The sequence below is a fragment of the Notamacropus eugenii genome, chromosome 3, assembly GCF_028372415.1.
Source record: "Notamacropus eugenii isolate mMacEug1 chromosome 3, mMacEug1.pri_v2, whole genome shotgun sequence".
Lineage (NCBI taxonomy): Eukaryota > Metazoa > Chordata > Mammalia > Diprotodontia > Macropodidae > Notamacropus > Notamacropus eugenii.
Window position 1 is genome coordinate 296,317,453 of NC_092874.1, and position 21,627 is coordinate 296,339,079.

The following is a 21,627-nucleotide window of genomic DNA, read 5'->3' on the forward strand; positions in this document are numbered from 1 at the left end:
GGGGATAGCAGTGTCTGTGTGAATCACTAGTTAAACTTGATGGTTGGAATGACCAGTGCCTTCCTGAGGGGCATGGAGAGGCCTACGATCTAGGAAGGGGGGTCAGTAATAGGTCAGCCCAAGTCTGTCCTGAGGAGACCACAGCTAGAGGGCAGTGTTCAGGCCAGAGCATCACAGTGTGGGAAAGAAATGACCAAGGTGAGGTGCATTCAGAGAAGGGTGAACAGAAGGATGAAGGGCTCCAAGAACATGGTGTAAGGCCCTTGAGAAGCTGTCAGAGGACCATGAGAACTGTCTTCAGGTGGCACAGGAGATGGAACTCTGCACCTGGAAGCAGGAAGATCCAAGTTCAAATTCTCCCTCAGATACTTACCAGCTGTGTGACCCTGGACAAGTCATTTCACCTCTGTGCCTACATTTCCTCATCTGCAAAATGGGTCTAGAAATGGTGCCTACCTCACAGGGTTGTTGTGTGGATCAAAGGAGATATTTGTAAAGTGCTCGGCACAGTGGCTGGCACGCAGTAGCCACTCTCTAATGCTACTATTTGAAAAGTGATGTGGAAGGGGGATTAGCGTGTTCTGCTTGACCCAGGATGAAAGAACGAGGAATAGTGGGTGGAAGATGCCCAAAGATAGATTTCAGCCTGATTTCAGGACAAATTTCCCAACAACTTGAGCTGTCTGAAAGTGGAAGAGGACGGCTGGCAGTTTGTGACGTGTTTAACCCTTGCTGGAGGGTGTCAAAGGCATGCTGGTGACCCCTTGTTGAGAAGGCTGTAGAGTATATTCTTTCTTTACACCTGAGTTGAAGTGAATAGCAATGCTCAGATAAAGTGTCTGCTGGGTGGCAGGCCTTGTGCTAGCTATGGGGGAGACCAAGGCAGACACAAAGCTCTTTTCCTTAGAAAGCTGTCCTGCTCCTGAAAGATGGAGCAGGCACACAGAGGAATGTCTGTCTGGATAGGTGTGTGTTTATGTATGGATATGCAGACACACACAAGGAAGTATAAAACATCAATTTGGGCGCACTGAGGGAGGATTAAGACCAGGAGAGGCCTTGGGTGAGCTTTAAAGGAGCAGGCAGAAATGAGAAAGCCTCCTCTGGTTCCCTTACCCAGCTTTGCTTCTCCCAGCCCAGGCCTGGGCTTAGCTCCCTCTCGATGCCCAGGACAATCCCTCCCAGGCCTCACTCAGCAGCAAGGAAGCCGCCCTTTAACCAGGGAGTTTCTACCAGAATACCACCTTCTTTTCCCCACTACTCCAAGTTGGCCTCAAGAGCAACAGGTGGACAAGGAGAAGCCACAGATCCCAGGGAAAATTTATATTTGCATAGGCATAAATTAGAATTTGTTGATTAAAAAATCAAAGTAAAGAATTAAACAGTAGCCTTTGTGATGGGGAAGAACTAAGACCCCATCTGTAGGTTCCTACGCAGGGCTGCTCAGACGCCAGCTTCCTGGTAAGCGAACAGAAGCAGAGGGAGCAAACTGGGTTGAGGGCCAGCTAGGGTCAGCCTGCCACTGTCTGCTGGTGACCCCCAAAGCCTGCAGATGAGTGAGTGCCCCTGCTTGCTTCAGGGACCAGTGGCCAGCCCTGTGGTGTGAAGGCCTGCCTTCCCTCCTACAGTAAAAGGCAGGAAGGATGGCAATGTCACTGTGAGGATCCGTGCCTGACAGCCTGCCCCCCACCCCAAGCTGGAGCTGGAGTGAATATCACCCTGGGCCCCAGGGGGAGGAAGCCAGAAATGAAGCCCGTAGCTTTTCTGTCGGATAACAAAGAACAAAGAGGTCTATGTATAAATATAAATATCTATCTATATACATAATACAATGGGCCCGCAGGGCCAAAGAATTTGCCCTTCCCCTCCCATCCCAGCCTTAACTCCAAAAAACTAACCCCAACTCTATCCCAATAAACTTAACACCAGGGAATTGTGGCCAGTCCCAGATACTTCAGATTTCAAAGACTGCCCCCATCATGCCCCATGGTAAAGAGAACTATGCATGCTACCATGGACGGGAGCTTTAGCCACCTGCTGGGGCATGCCCAAGACAGACTGTCTACCAGTCTGCCCTTTGGAACTGCCCAAGTTGTCATGCCCTCAATAAACCAAGTTCTTTGACCTAGACTCTTGGGCAAGGTAAGCTAAGGTGGCCTAAGCTGTGGTTCTGAGTGCTGCTGAGCATAATAAGGCCCTCATGATGTCTTGACTCACACCTTCAAGATATCATACATAGCTGTGTATACACCTCCTGAGGGCAGGCAGGGCCTGGTAGGGAGCTGGGCCACCTGACCCTCAAGAGGATGGGGAGTGAAACAAATAGCTGAGCTGGTGATCTCCTCTCCATCAGAGAGGGCAGGGTGGGGCCAAACTGCTCCATGGTGGTAGGCTCCCACCTTGTATCTCTCCCAGAAGCCACAGTGGCCATAAGGGATGAAGTGTGGGAGAGGGCGAGAAAGTGGGATGAAGTGCTTGCTGGGGGAGGGGAGGGGCTGAAGGGGGAAAGAGGGGAAAGGCCCTGGGGGGGAGAGGCTAATTGGCAGGCTTCCCATGGACCCGGAAGCGGTAAATGCAGGTGTACTCAGGGTGACCCCAGTTGCTTAAGATCCGAAGTTCGACCACCTGGTATGGGGCTGTGTCATTGCCCTGTGGGAAGAGGAGACTGGGGTCAGGAAGGCTCGTGATCCCTTGGTGGACATCCTGACCCCAGAGCCCGTCCCCCCCAGGCCTTCTTCAGTGGCTGAATGTTATCCCTCAGGTTGCTATCAGAACCATGGGGTCCTGGCTCAAACTGCAGCTCCTAGCAAAGCCACAGCATCCCCATGGCTGGTGATCTAGCCTTCAAGAGCACCAGCCTCCCTGGGACACTGTGGGGCCAGCCCTCCATACCTGAAAGTGGAAGGTCTGAATGGACTCCCCAGCATTATCATAGGTAAAGTGCCCGAGGGCCACCCCTTCCGACTGTGAATCTTCATTTAGCCCCTACAGAGAAGGAAAAGCAAAGGGAAGGGATGGATGGATGGATGGATGGATGGATGGATGGATGGATGGATGGATGGGAGGGGGTTAGAGGAAAGGTCATGCTGTTAGGACATGAATCCAGATCTATCCAGGGAGGCAAAGGAAGGGGAGGTTGTGGAGGAGGAGGTGGAAGAGGAGGAGGAAGGGGGTGTAGGGGGGGATACATTGGGGAGAGTAAAGGGGAGAAAGCAAAAGCCACCATGATGTTTCCTTCTTTGGTCCCCTCACCTTCCAGCATCTCTCACTAACTCAGTAGACAGATCCTTTTCCCTCCAAGCCCCTGGCCTCCTTCTCTGCCTCTTCCCCTAAGCTGCTGAATGGCTTGGGACACACAATTTAATTGTAGGTGCCTCAGTTTCTTCATCTATCAGGATTTAGGTCCTGAAGCATCCTGTTCCCCTACACGTTTCTTCTTCTCCTCTGGCTCCACTTTTTTCACCCACATCCTCCTTATGAGGACATTCCAACTCTGCCCTAAGGAGGTGACTGTAGGGAATGGTGCTCATCATCCCCACTCAGCTCCCCCATGGGACACCTGGCCATGGAGGCACCCATGTATAAAGGAGTTGTATAAAAGGACCCTGAGACAGCATTGAAATCTTGACTGCTGTCAGCTGTCCTCTTCTGGCTTCTCTCTAAGAAGAGGGGGAGCAGGGAAAGGGCTGGTTGTGGAGTCCAGAGACCAGCCTCAATATCCCAGCTGTAAAATGGGCACATCCTTCCATTCCTCACCTCACAATGCTGCTGTTAAGAAATGGCTGTCAGGCATACGGGAATGGAGAGCTGCAAGGCTCAGATACTCACCAAGATGACAAAATCCTTGGGGGCGCTAGGGATGTTGCTGATGGGAGACAGGGCTTTGGGTACATGCTCCAAGGTGACAGCAGTGAGGTGGATGCGGGCAGATAATCGAACCACAGCAAAGCCCTGGGGGCCCCGGAATGCCCAGCAGTTGCCAGGGTAAACATCTGGCTGTGGGCAGAAGACAAGTCAGGTGACAAGTCAGGTGGGCAGCCAATGGAATAGATTTCCATTGTGTAATCCTCCCACCTTGAGAGCCCAGCCCCCACAGAAGGTGGGAGATGGCAGAGAGCCAAGCTGGGGGCCCTTTGTTCTGTCATACCTGGAGGATGGCTCTTGGGGACTGGAAATAGTACCACAAGGGGATGCCAAACAGACTGAGAAGGGCCGTCTTGGTATCATAGGTCTCTGAGCAGCGGCTACTGATGATGCTGGCCCCTGAAAGAACAAGAGGGAGAGAAGTGAGGTGGGGGCAGCTGAGGGCTGGCAGGACACAGAGGTAGTCCTGAAGATGAGGGGTCACTGCCAGGGCATCAGCCCTTCAACTGCCCCGTCCCATAAGGGGCATCATGAGTTTTTAATTCCTGCTGTCCCTTAATGGGCAACCATCATGTCCCCAGCCCTCTGGCTTTCTACAGGCTACCTACCTGAGGACTCCAGGGCATAATCCACTAGCCCAATGCGGTCTTCACTGTATCTCTTCAGGGCCTCATTCACAATCTGGTGCACATCCTAAAAGACAGGCATGGATGGACTCATGGGCCTAGCTGCCTGCAGAACTGGCCCAGCCCTTTCACCAGAGGGCCACGTGTGCTACCTGCTCTGCCAGGGCTTCCCCTTCCTTCCCTGGAGGCTCCTCTCAGGGCAAACCCATGACCTCCGACAGGCAGACAGGGAATGGGGCAGGCCTCACCTCCTCTGTGACCCCAGTCACTCCTTCCTTGTGAAGGGTCAGCCTCAGGCTGGCAGCAGCTTCACTGGCAGATTTGACCTGCCCTTCTGCCACCTGAGTGAGGATTCTGTGCTCCAGGTCCCGAAGTTGGGCCTGTACCTCCTCCAGCTGAAGAAGCCCAGCCTTAGCGCCCTTGTCTCGAAGAAGGTACTGACTGATCCAGGCTGGGAACTGAGACTCCACCTAGAAACCACCAGAGACCATCCACAAAACAGTAGAGGTAAGGAAGAAAGAGGGCCGGGACAGGGGACCTGGGGAGGGGGTGTCTAGAAAGACTCTGAGAGCTCAGAGCCTATGCATGTCTTCCTGGTGCCAGGGAAGGGACGGTTGTGAACCAAGTGACTGGCATTTTCCCACTGCTTTCAGGTCTACCAAAAAAGATCTCATTGGACCCCAGTGGACACCTTAGAGGGTTGGGTCTCCCTGGGCAGATGCTCAGGCAGCCCACCTTGGAGAGAGGGGCACATGTGGTCTAAGTGGTGGACTGGAGGACTCACATCACTGCGCAGGGCTGCCATCTTCTGTGGCCAAAGGTCTACTTCCTCTGCCGCTGCAGCCTGTCTCTGGCTCAGGGCTGCCAGTTCCTGTCTCAGGCCAGCCAGCTGGGCCTCCAGTGGACCCATAGCCTTTAATATGTTTTCCTGGAGGGCTTCTTGGGCCAAACTAGACAGTGACAAAAGGAAAAGGGAAGGGCAGCCACTGGCTAGTGACACAGGATAGAGTCAAGCAGAACCACTATCAAAGGGAAAGAACAGAACCAGAGATCTGGGTGCAAGTCTTCCCTGACATTTACTCCCTGTGTGACCCTGGGCAAGTCATTTCCCTCCCAGGCCTCAGGACCCTCATCTGCTCTCTGAGGTCCTTACCAGCTGGGATTAATCCTATGGACATGCTAACCCAAGTATTCTGGCTCTACTGACACCCCCCCAGAGAATCTCAGTGGTGCTTTCTCTGGTCTAGTTTTCTAGCCTTCCTTCCCTCCTCTTCTCTTTGCCAGTTAGTTTGGGGCCTTACCTCTGCCATTCAGATTTTAGCTGGAGCACCCAGCTTTCCAGCTCCTGTAAGGAAGATGATGGCACAATGAGACTGATGAAAACACCAAACCACACTCTGGGGACTCATTGTCTCCTCTGGGTGGACCCTCTGTCTGCTAAGGAGGATCTGAGTCTCTGCAAACTGTTGGGCTCCAGAAATCTTGACCTTGAGTTTGGGCTAGACCTTTCAAAGACTGGACTCCTCTCTTATCATCCCACCAAGAGGAGGCATCTGACAGAGACCCCAACTCAGCTGAGATTAGGCATGAACCACTTTCCCTAGAGTGGTGAGGTCACTTCTCAGTCCCTGAAAAGAGTTTCAAACTCAGCTGTTGAGTTACAGTCTTCTCATTGACAATCTTATCCCTCCCTAGTCTTCATGCATGGATGTGCTCAGTACAGGAAAGGGGTTCCAGAAAGGAGCTACAGGAGGAGGCTTAGGTTGCTTTAGATCAGTAAGCTCTCTGCTTATCCTTCGGACAAGGGGATCCAGAGTCCTCAGACAGGAGCTCTCAGGGACAATGAGTCAATCGAATATGCTCCCATACAAGTATGGAATCTGGCCAGAAACCTGTAAGCAAGTGTTAGGTCTACTGACAGCAGCACCAACATTTCCAGCTACAAGTGACCTCCCCCAAGACGTCTCTGCCCCCTCTCCCCCCCTCCCCGCACCCTTTCCCCCCCCCCACCCCCCCGCCCTCCATCCCCTGTGTCTCTGCCTCCAGAAGCGTCAGAGCTTCTGGATTACCTGGGATGCCTGAGAAATCTTCTTTAGAACATTATCCAAATCTTGCCGATGTTCTGCCCTGAGGGTGGTGAGTGCTTCCTGGAGACCACAAAAAAGGAGACAGGCGTTCAACAAGACCCAGAGAACTTGGCAGGTCCTGCCAAGCCCAGAGTGCTGCCTCACCTCAAGACCTCTTTGCCTTCCACTAGCTGGGCTTGCCAACCTGGTCTTCTTAGCAGAGCGTTCTCCTCACCTGGATGTGGGCAGTGGTGTCCCTACGGAAGTCCTTCTTCAGGGTGGATTCCCATTGGCTCATCAGGCCCTCCAGGAGAGTTGAAATATCCTCGTGGCTCAGGCTTTTTCCACCTCCATTCCCACTGGCCCCCTGCAGCTCCAGCAACTCCAGCCTGATGGCCTCCTTCTGCCAACGTGCAGAGTATTCAGAAGCCAGAGTTTCCAGCCGCCTTTCTAGGGCATGAACCTTGGACAGGACATGCTGTTCAGCCTTGGGAACAAGGAGGAAAACACACAAAGATGAAAAGTCTCTTAGGAGGAGGAACAAGGAGCACTGGGCATTTGTTAAGCACCCACTGTGTGCCCGAGGTGGGGCTGAGTGCTGAGAACACAAGGACCAAGAAGGAAACCTTTCTTGTGTACGAAGAACTTCCATTTGAATGGAGGAGACAAGGACATTAAAAGCCACCAGGTCGTTTAACTGCTGTCGGCAGATTTCTTCATTTCACACTTATGCTATTTACAAAAACGTAAGCATTGTTGGTCTCCGCCTGAGAATGGAAGTTCCTGGTCAATGGGAATGGTTTCATTTTGGGTACCTGTGTCCCCTAGGCCGGGACCCGGCACTGAGGAAGTGCTTAATAAATACATGTGGGTTGACAGGCTGACTGGAAGAAAGAGCACCAGAATGAATTCTCAGCATGGGGGCAGCCATTTGGGTAGGGTCACCGAGTTTGAAAGGAGTACAGAAGACCAATGAGGCTAAGGCTGGAAAGACAGGGTGGTGCTGTTTTCCTCTGGGGGGCAAAGGGGAGGCCCTGCCATTGACTGAGGAGGGAAGTCACTTGGTCTGCTCTGTTCTTAAGGAAAGTTCCTTTGAGAGCAGAGTGCAGAACAGACTGGAGGCAGGGAGGCCACTCAGGACACTGCGGCAGTGAGCCAGGAGAGTGATGAGGGAGGGCCAGGGTCACCAGGGTCGAAATGTCGAAGAAGCTGAGAGAGCTCAGGGCAAAAAGCCAGGTCAGAGACCTCCCCAAGAGGTACAAAGGAGGCTAAGCATGCAGAAGGTCCCCTCCCCACCAACCACACAGCACAGGGGCAGAACCAAGAGAACAGAGGGAGAGTGGGCATTTTTGATGAGCCCAGCCCACCTCCTCTCTAACCATCTAGATAATGTGCCAGACCACATTCTCATGAGGAAAGCCAAGAAAACATCCCTGTGCGTCATTTCTCCAGCCCAGGGAAGCTTAAGAAATAAGAGAGCTGTGGACACTGAGGTGGGGGCTGGCCAGGAGCCCAACATAATGGCAGCCAGGACAGTGGGAAGCATTTCATTGCCCAAGGATGGTAAAAGGGCTAGAACTGAATCCCTGAGCAGGAGCAGATCCCAGGCTATCCTGGGAGCATGAAGGGGGCCAAATGACTCTTCTAGGCTGAGAGGAGCAGTTATGAGTGAGCGAGGCCCTAGCTGAGCACTGATCAAGAAAGGGGTTCTGCAAAGAGGTTCTGGACCTGAGCCCCAGAGCACAGCTGGGGGCTCAATGTTCACTTTTAGTCCTGCAGTGGGATACCTCGGGTAGGAGACCCAGACGCAAGAAGAGTCAATAAGTTCGGTCCCTCTGAACCTGCAGAACCTCAAAGTGTGCTAACAATGACTGAGTCCAATAACATTCTACAGAAACTCCAGCACCCGCAAGCCAGAAGACCTAAACCTGAGTCAGGAACTTGCACAACTCAGACAAGAATAGCAGTGAACAGATATCACCACTATGGAAGCACTGAAAGTTTGCGGACTGAACTAAGAAAGCCCAGAGGTGAGCTGAGCCCAATGCCAACATCAAGTTCATAGTCAAGAAATAGGCTGGAAGAATGAGTAAACAAAACTGAACCTGACCACAAAGGGCTACTATGGCTCAAGACAGAAAGACAGAAGAAGCCAATGACTTGAAGATATCTTTAAGCAAATCCTCCAAGAAAAAGGGTAGATTGGATAAGAGTTGAACAAGAATTCCTAGAAGAGTTAAAGAATGAGATAAAAATGAACAAAAAGTGATTTTAAGAGTGGAAGAGGAAAAATTTTTAAAAAGCGGTACAAGAAAGATATGAGAAGAGAATGAATAATTAGTAAAAGAGGCACAAAAATACTGAATTCCTTAAAAATTAGAACTGAGCAAATAGAAGCTAATAACTCTAGGAGACAACAACAAAAAATAAAATCAATTCAAGAGAAAATGTATAGGATCTCATACAAAACTCCAATGACCTAGAAATGGATTGAGGAGAGAGAATTGGAGAGTCATTTGTCTATCCAAAAGCCAGGAACAAAAAAGGAGCTCAACATAATATTTTAAGATATTACAAAGGAAAATGCCCAGATGTGTTAGAATCAGAGGGCAAAGTAGAACTTGAAACCACAAATCATTTCCTGAAAGAAACCCCCACATGAAAACTCCCAGCAACTGTTCTAAATCCAGAACTGCCAGGTCAAGGAGAAAATTCTGCAAATAGCCAGAGAGAAATAATCCAGTACTGTCAGGACACATGAGATTTAGAAGCTTCCACATTAAAGGAGTACAGGGCTTGGGATATCATATTCTGGAGTGGAAAAGATCTAGGATTAGAGCCCACAATAAGATTAAACTACCCAGCAAAACTGTGTATCGTCCTACAGGGGAATAAGGACCCTTCGTGAAATAGAGAACTTTCAAGCATTCCTGATGAAAAGACCAGAACAGAATAGAAAATTTGACATTCAAACACAGAACTCAGGAGAAGAATAATAAGGTGAACATGAGTGAGAAATCACAAGTCACTAAAAAAGGGCAAATTGTTTAGATCCCTTGTGTGGCAAGATGATACATGTAACCACTTCAGAATTTTATGATCACCACGGGTCCTAGAAGCAGTCTAAATAGATAGCGACCTGAATGACTGTATTATGTTGTGAGGATCTCAAAAGAATGGAAGGGTGGAGAAGAGAAATGCACTGGAAGGTTGTGGGGAAGGAGAGAAAGAATGGGGAAAGTTATCTCATAAATGGGGTGCACTAGAAAGAGTTTATACAATGGGAGGGACAGAAGAGGGGAACAGGCAACACGAACCTTATTCTCATCTGAACTGGTTGAAAGAGGGAAGAATACACATACACACACAATGAGATGGAGAGATTCATTTTACGCAAGGAGAAGTAGGAGGAAAAGCGTCTAAGAGAAAGGTGAGGGGGAGGGAAGAATGACGGGATAGATTAAGGGAGGCAAAGGTCAGAAACAAAAGACTACTGAAGAAGGGACAGAGTAAAAAACAAAAGGATGAGTGTAAAAGAATAGCATGGAAAAAAATATACATTTAATGAACACAACTGTGAATGGGAATGGGATGAACTCACTCATAAAATGGAAGAATACAGTTGAATGGATTAGAAACCAGAATCCAACAATATGTTATTTACAAGAAATATGCTTGAAACAGAAAGATACACAAATAGAGGAGTTGGAGAAAAAGAATGGATCTTACAGAATGGATCCTAAAGAATGGATGAGTCAAAGAACAAATCATAGAAATGGTTAACAATTTCATGGTGACAATGACATAACTAAATTTTGGGGATGCAGTCAATGCAGGACTTAGAGGGAAATGTATATTTTCAAATGCTTACATCAATCAAAGAGACAAAGAAACAGATTAAAGAATTAGACATGCAACTAAAATATTTAGAAAACCAACAGATTAATCCCTTCCCAATTAAACACCAAAATTAAAATCTTGAATCGATAGAAAGATGAACGAAATTGAAAGAACAAAACCCCAATGAACTAATAAATAAAACTATAAGCTTTGAGAAAAACAATTAAATAGATAAATCCTTGGCTAATTTAATTTTTACAAAAGAAAACCAAATTATTACATCAGAAAATGAAAACAGTGAATTTACAATCTATGAAGAGAAAATAAAAGTAATTACTAGGAGCTTTGTTGCCCAACTACATGCCAATAATAAAAATGAAAATCTAAATGAAATGAATTTTTCAAATATAAATAGTCCTGTTTAACAGAGCCCTTAAATAACCCCATCTTAGAAAAAGGAACGAAACAAGCTATAAATGATCTCTCTAAGAAAAAACCCCAGGACTAAATCAAATTTTTCCAAATGATTAAAAAGTAATCAATTCCAACACTAAATAAACGATTTGAAAAACAGGTAAAGATAGAATCTTATCAAATTCTTTCTATGACAAAAATATAATCTTGATACTCAAACCAAGGAGAGTCACGTCTCCCCAAGAAAGGGAACTATAGATCAATTTCCTTAATGAATATTGATGAAAAATATTAAATGCTAAGAAAGGAGATTACAGGAATATATCACAAAGATATATTGTGACACTGTGACCAAGCTGGATTGATACCAAGAAGTTGGGCCTGGGTCAATTATTAGGAAAACTATAAATGTAACTGATTATATCAATAACATAAACAACAAATTTATATGATTTCAACAGGTGCAGACAAAGCTTTTGACAAAATGCCTCATCCCTGTTGAAAAACACTAGAAAGCACAGGAATAAATGGAGTCTTCTTTAAAATAAGTATTATCTAACTCAAACCAAGAGCAAGCATGATATGTAATGGGGATAAGCCTTCCCAGTAAGATCACGGTAAAGGAAGAAAGTCCATTGCCAACCATTGCTATTCAGTGTTGTACCAGTTACAGCAACTGCTAGATATAGCAATAAGGCAGAAAAGAAACTGAAGGGAAAAAACTGCAATGAGGAACCAAAACTATCTCTTTTGGTAGATGATACAATGGTTTACCAAGAGAACCCTAGAGAGTCATCTAAAAAACCAGTTTAAAACAAAACCAGTTCAAACAATTACTTAAAGAAAGTTGGAAGCCCATCAAAACCATCAGCATTTCTATACATTAATCAAGAAAATCCAGCAGGAAGAGATAGAAAGAGAAATTCCATTGAAAATAACTGTATACAATTGTATACTGTATACAACCTGAGAGTTTGCCTGCCAAGACACACACAGGAACTATATGAACACAATTACAAAACATTCTTCATACGTAGAGATCTCAACAGTTGGAGATGTACTCACTCCTCGTGGGTAGGTCAAGCCAGTAGCATAAAAATGATAAAACTACCTAAATTAACTTATTCAGTGCCATACCAACTGAACCACTAAGAAAGTTCTTTGGTAGCAAAGAACTCATTGACAGAGGAGTGGCTTATGGATACAAGGAAATATGACTATGCTGTACGAAGCCACAACTCTGCTTAATTAGAAGACTTACATGAACTGGGGAAAAGTGGAATAAATGAATGAGGAGAACAAGAAAACAAGCACCACAGACAACCATGGAAATGGAAAGAACAGACATGACCCATGAGGATCTTCTTCCCTTCCCGTCCTGGCTAGGGTGGGAAATACTGGCAGGGAACCTGCATCTAATGCTGGGCTCGCCTGCTGTGTTCTGCTGAACTTTTCTTCCCCTTTTTGGTTTATTCTTTTGCTTAAGGGCTGGCTCTGTGGGAGGGCAAAATGGGAAGGATACACTGAGCAAGGTGGTTCACATGAAAGCAAAAGCTAGAGACAAGTCTTCAAAGTCAGTGGGATGTGTGCGTGTGTGTGTGTGTGTGTGTGTGTGTGTGTGTGTGTGTGTGTGTGTAAAGATGTACCTAATTCAAAATGATTTTCACTAGTAGATCACACAAGCTTTGCAGGGTTTTTCCAAATTCCCTGCTTCTCTTTCTGAGAAGACACACTGGGAAAGGTAGGTTAAGTAAAAACCAATGATATCAAGAAAACTTTTGGAAACACACAACACGATGAGGAGACGTGAAAATGGTTTTCAGACTTTGTGGACATGGACAGGGTTAGAGTTGCTTTGCTTGTCCTGGCAAGGTAGAAGTTGTGGCACATTTCAGAGGCAGGAACAGCTTCCTAACAAGGTGAGTCACTGAGCGGGGAAGGAGCTGACTCAAGAATTTGGGGGCCTCCACTCTCAGGACTGAGCTGAAGAGGGAGGCTGAGGGCCCTTCCTGATGTTTGCCGTTTCACGGGGCCACTGTTTGTATCCTTTAGTCACCACCCTCTTCTTCTCTTGCGCCAGTGGCCTATTTTCAGATCCAGTGTTGCCTTTGGTTTCTTTGCTTGCCAAGAGCCGCTGGTCTCTGACGGAGGCAGCCTCTAGGATTGCTGGCCTTCTCACTGGAATGTGATGTTTTGGGGCAGCAGTCAAACATCCTTAGGAAATGATGCTATGAGTCAGTGTTCCTTTTGCCGTGCCTGAGTGGTTGACACATCTGAAGAGGAAGGACTGGAGCTGTTGGAGCTGTACGGTATGTTTTTTCCCCTTTTGTCCCCCTTTCTTCTAACTTGCTGGATTTTGACCTTTGTGGGGCCCAGTCACTGATCTGGTCCTTGATGCTGAAATGATTCGTGTAACCAGCATTTCTCATTCCGTGAAGATGGTCCTTTGGTTTCGTTGTGACATCTTTTGGTGCTGATCATGTATCCTGTGCCTGGGGACTTTCTTACTGACAAATAATAGTTGTGTCTTCTTCCCTTGCACGTTGTTTTGTGGACTTAGTACAATGACAGCCAACAAACACTCATACACTCCCACTAAGTGTAACAGGCTATGCCGAGTGTTGGGGTCACAAGGACAAAATGATCTTCTCAGCTTCCTCCTGGACTTCCTTTGCCCTCTGTTGCCTTATGCTCATTTGGAATAGCAACTATGGGGTTTTTTAGTTGCCTTTAAAAATGTGATGAAATCTAATCCTTGAGGCTGATTTGCCTCCTCCAAATTCTTCTGCCTGTGAGTGATCATTCCACTGATTGTTTCCCCCCCCACATCTGAAAAAAAAACTCCTTGCAGCTGACATGAGAAGTCAGACAAATCAAATTCTGACACTGGCTGTGTCCAAAATCGTGGACCTCATTGTGCATCTGACATCCAGCACCTCATCTGTTGCTGTTTCTAGAGCCATGTCCTTTATCCCACCACTCCATGTCACCCCTCAGATTACACTGGAATAATGTCAACCACTTAGACTGTGGTTGGACTGTGTGAGGACTGAGGGAGACCAAGTACTCTTTGTCCTTCTCTGAGGTCCCCTGACCTCTGTCCACAAACAGAAGGTGGCTGCAGAAGGCAAAGGTTGTTTGGTCTTTTTATCTGCTTCCCAAGTCATCATGACTCCCCAAATCCAATCACCTGGTGGCCAAGCTTCTGGTGGGCAGACACCAGGATCTGCACACAGCCTTCAAGTCTTCCCAGCTTGATCAACTCTGATAGTCTGGGCTCTGCTACCAATTTCTGGAGACCCCCCCCCCTCCAGAATCACTTCACTGTGTGACAAGGTGTTAGGGAAGGCCTTTTGGGGGAGGCAACTATGATTTCAGTTGAAGGCAGCGGGGGAACGCGGGAGGCTGAGTCTTGAGAGGTTGGCATTGAACTGCCCCAGGTCCCAAAGCTAGCAAGTGGCAAAGCTCAAACTTGAGCCCAGGTTTTCTGACCCTGGCTCCCCAGGGATCTGCATATCCAAGGTGAGAGAGTCTCCTAATGCTGCTTGTGAGTGGCCCTGGTGCAAAGATTGATGAGTTTGGAGATGGAAATCCATGGATAAATCGAGGTTACTAAATGAAGGCTTCATTATAGCCTGGATTTATATTCTCATCTCTTGCCCCACAGCACAGACCATTAAGAAGAGACTGTCACCACTGAGATGAATGACCTATCTTCTGCATGACACACACTTGGCACCCAAACAGCAAAGACAAAGAAATGGAAACTACTGGCTTGCCCCCGAACTGGGCAAGAGCTGAATAAATTATGGTGTAAGGATTGAATACAACCGTGCTCTAAGAAACAATGAAATAGGTGGTATTGAGAGAAACCTGAGAAGACTTTGTATGAACTGGTGCAGAGCAGAGTGAGAAGAACCACAAAGAAGCAACTTTGAAAGACTTTAGAACTCTGATCGATGCAGTGACCAAGTACTTTTCTGGAAAATGACCCAACTTCTGACGGAGAGATGGCCTCAGGAGGCAGAAGGAGACATAGATCTTTTAGACATGGCCAAAAAGGGACTGGTTTGCTTAACTCTGCACATTTGTTACAAGTGGTTTGCTTTTCATTTTTCTGAATGGGTGGGAGAGGGAGAAGGGAAATAAAACAGACTTTTGTTCATTACAAAATGGAAACAAAAGCAGCTTCCTCTGGCTAATCCTGCTTCCCCCTCCTCTGATGCCTCATAGTGCTGCAGAGCTGTTTCAAAGACAGCGCTAGGAGAGGACACCACCTGGAAGATCCTGCCAGGCCAGAACTGTCTTCAAAGATGGTATGGTAATAGTCTGTATGGCTGCCATAGAAGAAACAGCATAGCCAACTCCCTCTACTGCTTCACTCCCATCTGTCCTGGTAGATCTCCATTGTACCTAGTTGTTTCCTCATGACTCGGGGACTCCTTCAGGGCAGGGACTGTGGGCTTGTTTGTTTGGGTTTGAATTCTTTCTTTGAATTCCCATCCCTTAGCACAGTGCCTGACACACAGTAGGCCACACTTAAGAAATGGTAGTGGACTGAGTGATTCTGGGGTTGATTGGAACAGACTTGGTTGTGAGCAGACTGTCTGCCTGTCCTGCACAAAGTGTTCCTGGCACTCACCCAGGCACTCACCTGGAAATATGGGGTGGATTCTCCTGCTTCCCACACCTCCTCTCTCCTGTTGCTGCCCTTTGCTGCCCACCAGGACAGCATAGCAGGGTGGAATGTCTGTAGTCCATAGGGGTAAAAATACCAAGCACCTAGCACATGGGAGGAAAGGCTAATGAAGGCAGAGGCTGAGGCACCAGAAGGGAAACATGTCCAGGATGAGGACCTACACCTGGACTGTGTCTGGCAGTGTCACATCCACATGGGCTCAGACCCTGGCCCAAGGAAGGTGCATGCATTATGGGCCCCATGATCTGGAAGGCAAGACCCTTCAGGAAAGGCATCTCTCATGATCCTTTCAGGAGTCATTACACACTTTTGGATTATGAGAAAAATGAGGGACAAGAAGCAGCTGGGGAGAGGACATGGAGAAGTCCTGCCTCCTGGTCCCAAGCCTGGTCCACATACAGCCCTGTCTCTTCTGGAGGATCAGAGTGCTTTCAGGAGATGCCAGCTGAATAGAGGTCCTGGTAACTGACAGCTTGTGGTGTCACCATTCCCAAGCTGGGCTTCATCTCATAGTAGGGGGTAAGTGATGTCATGGTTCCTGAACAGAGTACAGCTCTTTTGGGACCATCCAGGGAGGACCACCCTGTCCATTCTCCCCAGTGAGAAGGGGCAAAGGCCTCCAGAGCTGGCATTGGCTGTGTCCTGCCCAGCTAACCCATTCATTGTGGACTCAGCTCTTCTACCAGTTCCCCCACCCTCAAGTGCCTTGACAGTGACCACTGAGGGGGCAGATCAAACACCCATGTAAAGCCAGCACTGTCATAGTAGGCATGCAGCATGAGTCTGGGAGGCCTGCATACAGAAGATGCACAAGAAAGGCTTGTGGGATTGGATCAAGAGGAGGAGACACAGGCCGTCTATCCCATTTCAGGCACAAGAACTTTCCCATACAAGGCCTGGGTCCCTTTTCCCCTAAAGGCTAAAGGCTCCCCTTCAAAGCTCTGTCTTCCAGACTTGCGTTCAGCAGCCCTGCCCCCAAGCCCTTGTCTGTCTGGGCTGGCAGGGTGCCCTGGGGACTCAGCAAGGCTCACCGTAAGCCAGCGAAGCCAGAAGCAACAGCATCAAGAGAAGCAGAAACAACTTCTTCAGAGTTGAAAAGCTCCTGGATTTCATGGGGATGAAGGAGGAGACATTAGTGCCTGGTCTTCCCCACCAGATTCCTGTGCGACCCTCCCTGAGCTGCTGAGGAAACCAACAAAGGGTGTGCCCCCACCCTGGGACAGCTACGATGGGGAGCTCTGGGCTTTTATGGACAGCCCTCGAGGTCAAGTGGAAGGAGAAAATTTGACCTTGGTCAAATGTGTGAATGTTGTTATGAAAGGTGACAGGGCTGGTGGAAAGCATCTCCCTCCCAGGGCTCTCAGGAATGTGCTTATATGCTAGTGAATTGGGCAGGCTTCTTTTGGCTAAATCATTTCAGTGCTTGTCAAATTGGGACTTGGAAGGAGTAAGCCCTGACAAGGTTGGCTAGTCTCCCTGGGCCTAGCCTGTGGCCCCAAGAATCCAGAGCTAGATAGGGAACCTGCAGCCTGGAGATCACATGTGGCACTTGAGGTCCTCAAGGGTGGCCCTTTGACTGAATCTAGACTTCCAAGAACAAATCTCCTTAAGAAAAGGATTTGTTCTGTAAAACTTGGCCTCAGTCCAAAGGTTGCACCCCAGGACCTAGAAGGCTACATGTGGCCTGGAGAGCGCAGGTTCCCTACCCCTGCTCTACAGGCTCCTGGACACAGCCCTGGAGGCTGCCTGGAAACCTGGACATGACCCCCCACAGAGAAACTGTAAGGATGGCCTGGCTACCCGAAGGACTGGGAAGAGACTACAACCCCTGGGAGCTCAGGACTTTCCAACTGGCCAAGGTGAAGCCACCAGAGTCAGTGGAGATGAGAGGCAGGAACTACTGAGGGGACAGCTCCTCCAAGATTCTCAGGAATAGAGCAGCACCTGTGCTCATGGGGATTGGCATGTGCTGGGGAAGGGTTAACAAGCAGTTCTGAAGGGGGTGAAGGCACACACAACTTGTCCCATCTTCTTCTTCAGTCTAGATACCCAGAGGAGCCCTGACTGGTAGCTGACACTCAGGAGCAGGTTCAAGCTGGTTCCAGCTGATTCCAGCACACCCCTGACCCTGACCTGACCTTCTGTCATAAGATTCATGGCACAAAAGTCTCAAAAGCTGAACTGAGCTCAAGGGTGGTGAAGCTTTTTCAAGCATGGGTTCTTTGGTTCTGGCAGAGCCCAGGGAGGCCTCACTGACCTGGTTAAGACAAAGACGTCCAGCAGGGAGGCAGCTGTGGTCAGGCGGTAGCAGGTAGTGCCCAGCCACCAGTAGAACAGGCCAAAGAGCCAACCTGTAAAAGTCCCAGCAGAGGGGTTCAAAGGCTTCGCCCTCCTATCCCAGAGTTAGCTTGCTCCCAGCCTGCCCACTCTGCAGCTGCTCCTTGAATCTCCCAAGGCTTTCTAGCTGTGCCTGGGGATCCTGCCATAAAAGCCTGTCTCCACACACTGTCCTAGGGTTAGCACCCAGGCCTGGTGTGCCCCAGCGTAGGAATGAGGAAGCTCTTATGGGCCCACAGCAGGGACTGCCCTGGGCAGTGTGCCCACCCACTCCCAGAACCCACCTGGAAAAGTGATGGCCACCCACAAGAAAGCACCAACTTGGGAGGCAGCATTCCTTAATGAGGATGCTGAGCCAGGCTGGTCCATAAGTGTGTGCCCTGCAGGAAAGTGAAGACATGAGGAGCCACCCAGAAGGAGACACAAGTGGGCCCCAGGCATCCCCATTACCATGCTGAGGCTTGGGCCCTCCCAACCTCCAAACCCCCACCTGGAGCCAGACTGCAGAGTTCTCTATCCTTTTATCTGAAATCTATGTTCTCCCCATCCCCCCTGGATGGGGCACCCTTCAAAGTACACGGGGCAGCGTCCAGGGGATGGAGTTCCAGTAGGCAGGAAGTGCTGCCTACCTGCAGAGTCATCCTCCGAGGAGTATCCTGAGGAAGATCCATAGATATCATAGGTGACTTTGCCCTCATTCAGTCCATTGATCTTACTCTTCTCAGCACCTCCCAGGCCTCTCCTCCTCCTCACCAAGTCCCCACCTGCACAGAGCATGGAGGTGCCTGATAAGCAGGGAGCTTCAGGCTTCCAGCAACAGCAGCTGCCAGAGGTGGAACACCTGGCAGAACTTTTCAGAATTCAGACTTCCCACCCCTTTGGGGGTCTGAACCCAGAAGCCCCCCCCATGTGGTTTAGGGCAGGAATGGAGTTCTGCACAAGGGCAAAATCTGGCCCCCTTCCTATTTCTGTATGAGGTAAGAACACTTTTTATGTTTTTAAGTGTAATGGAACTTTACTGAAACATGTAAAGATGATTTTTAGCTCATTGGCTGCACAAAACCAGGTGGCCTTCTGCCTTAGGAGGCATGGTTATTGTCACCCAGATCTGGAAAAGTGCCATCTGTGGGACTGAGGGGCTTCAGGAGAATGGAAGGATCTCCCACCTGGGAGGATCCAGGGAGATGAGCCAACCTGGAGGAGTAAGGTAACTCCCAACAGACACTAGCCTCCTTAGGAATCTTTAGAAGACAGGGAGGAGCTTCCTTCCTTCTCCCCAGCCCAAGCCCTCGGGTTTGTCAAGCTCTGGCCAGAGCTCACCACGTTCACTCCAGTAGACATCGCTGTCCAGCTGATCTTGTAGGATGGAGCTTTTGTCCACCGAGGCGACCCGGGGGCCCCTGACGTAGGACTCGCTGACCACTGATTCACTGTAGTAGGTAGTGTGAGGATTGGAAGCAGGGCCCAGGTGAGGGGCTGGTGAGAGGCGTTTCACACTGCCAGATTTCCTCTTCAGAGTCCTGGGGGGCGCCAAGCATGAAGAGCAAAGGAAAGAGGGTGAAGGAGATGAAGCAGGAGAAAAACAGGGGGAGAAAGGCCTGGAGGAGGAAGAGACTTTCAAGGAGCTTCTAGGATGAAAAGAAATGATCCCCAAAGCCCTCTTCTGTTCTTATTCCTTCAACAGATGAATCCTTTATAACATTGGAACAAATCCCCAGCTCCCATGGGCCAGGCAGGGCCTCTTTCCAAATGGAACCACCATGATGAGGTACAAGAGGAGCTAAAGCCACCTGAACCTGTCTCCTCCCCCACAGGTCCATCACCCCCATGGCTTCCTATGCTCTTGCTAGGCCCTGCAGCTCACCCCAGAAACCGTGGGTACTGGGCCACATGATGGTTGTTCCCTGCCCAGCTTTAAGCCTCAGTTTCTGGCCCTCTCAATGCTCAAAGTCACCCCTCCCTAGTTCCTGTTCTCAGAGAGTGAAGGCAGCAGCAGCCCAGGTTGGGGTAGAAGGGGAAGAGACGGTGCTGGGGACAGGAAATTCTCGCATTTGTGGGGAAAGAAAGCACTAGAGTGATGTTTCCACCAAAGATGGGGGCAGGAAAGAAAGGTGCACATGGAAGCTGGCCAGGCCCTTGGCTGCCCTGAGTGGTTGTGATCTGGAAGATGACCTAGGGCCGCTGTGGAGTGGCTTACCTTAAGGGACTGTCCTTGAAGGCAGTGTGCTGACCAGCCACCAGGGAACTTCCTCCACTGCTGCTGCTGCTGCTGCCTCCATCATCATCAACATGGTAACGATGGCTCAGGCGCTGACTGCGTCGAGACATCATCAAAATCTCACTCTAGAAGTGCTAGAAATTCCTGGAAGAAGCAAAAAGTAATGAGAAGCTGTGCTTACTGACTGACTAGGTGTGATTTTCTGGGACCCCCTGAGAAGAGCCTGATGGGGGAGACGTTGAAGGGGAGGGATGGATTCCTCCAAAAGGAAAGCTGGCTGCACTGGGACAGAGAGGCGCTTTCCTAAAGAGTTTCTGAAGTGTCTCCCAGACGCTGAGGGTGGCTGCTCACCAGGGCCAAGCCTGCCAGCTTTGTGCCTGAGCTGGCCGTGACATCTTCTTGCAGGTGGCTTCCCTGGTGAAGCGCTGCCCCCACTCTCTCTCCAGCCTCCATTTGGAATGTCTCCCTTGGTGTCTTTACTGAATCTGGGGTTTTGACACTTGCCTTGGGATTGTTCTCAGGTCGCTTCGCACACACACAATTTCCTTCTCGCCATAGTTGTTAACTCTGAGGGAAAGGCCTGCTTTCCCTTCCATGTCTTTGTTTCCCCTCATCCCCAACAGCACCCAGTTCTGTGATCATTCTGGAGGGTGGATGGGGTCCAAGCTAACCATCAGATACTAACCCCACCCCTTAGGTCATGTGTTTCTTTAGTAAGAGCCCTCAATGGACAACTGGATTATTGAACTCATTTTACAAATGAGTAAACAGACAAGTGGTAAATTCTCCAGGGGTCCCCATACCTCTTTGGAGGAAGAGCCTCCAAAGCAGGCCCTGGGCCTTCCTGTCCCCCAGCTCCCTCAGCTCCAACCTCACTGCCTCCTCAGGGATTTCTGAATTGTCAAGGATTGCACAAGCAAAGTTTCAGTGACAGAGGGCTGATACAAAAGGGAGGCTGTCCCAGCCTTAGGAGACATGGATGTCATGAACATGAATTAGACCACCCCTAACTCAGATTACAGACGAGACCAGGTTGTAGGGGATCTCAGCTTGGTTTCCTAGTCTATCCATGCTATAAAACCATCTCTAATATACCCAACCTTGATTTTGGAGGGCCTGTGACCTTTGCCAGAAGCTGTATTCTGGGGGTTACTGCTTTCATTTCCAAGATGCTTGCTTGGGTCGTGGGACAGAGACCCCAATGGATGTCTCTGCCAGTTGGGAGAACAAGAAGGCCTGGTTTGGCTAGCAGGGAGAGTTCCTACTAGACTTGTCCTAAAAAGCAAGAAACCACATGTCTCCCTGGCTAAGGAAGCCCATTTGGTCGACCCGTGAGCTTCTCTGAAGATGGGGTGCCCACTTGGCAAGGACAGGAAGAGGGAAATCGGCAGCAGCCAAGGCAGACAGCTGGCCTGATGTCCCTTGCTAGCTTCCACCCCCACATGGTAATCAAGTCTGCCCCACTGGAGTCTTTGAATGCCCACCCACTCGGGCATCAGCATCAGCTCTCACCCTCCCTCCCCCATGCTTGGGTGGAGTCTTTGCCCGAGGCCTCAAACAAAG

The 21,627-nt window shown here is 49.2% G+C and overlaps 1 protein-coding gene across 1 annotated transcript; it reads right to left on the bottom strand.

The window, feature by feature from the left end:
• Positions 1–1,798: 1,798 nt before the first annotated feature.
• On the bottom strand, positions 1,799–20,174 carry LOC140532059 (SUN domain-containing protein 2-like). Its single transcript, XM_072650607.1, has 17 exons — positions 20,044–20,174; positions 19,167–19,366; positions 18,476–18,610; positions 18,131–18,226; positions 17,767–17,860; positions 16,205–16,301; positions 15,465–15,560; positions 6,792–7,043; positions 6,560–6,637; positions 5,792–5,835; positions 5,275–5,440; positions 4,739–4,960; positions 4,473–4,557; positions 4,148–4,263; positions 3,829–3,996; positions 2,893–2,985; positions 1,799–2,649 (listed from the first exon to the last, which is right to left on the bottom strand). The coding sequence occupies exons 1-17, from the start codon at positions 20,172–20,174 to the stop codon at positions 2,536–2,538; spliced, it is 2,187 nt and encodes a 728-aa protein (XP_072506708.1). The 3' UTR covers positions 1,799–2,535.
• Positions 20,175–21,627: the final 1,453 nt, after the last annotated feature.

Excerpts from the sequence above, each read along its gene's own strand:
- LOC140532059 (XM_072650607.1), bottom strand. The coding sequence starts at position 20,174 with ATGTCTCGACGCAGTCAGCGCCTGAGCCATCGTTACCATGTTGATGAT. Across the intron at positions 19,367-20,043 it reads TTCAAGGACAGTCCCTTAAG|GACTCTGAAGAGGAAATCTG; the intron begins GTAAGCCACTCC and ends GGCGCCCCCCAG. Across the intron at positions 6,638-6,791 it reads ACACCACTGCCCACATCCAG|GAAGCACTCACCACCCTCAG; the intron begins GTGAGGAGAACG and ends TGTGGTCTCCAG.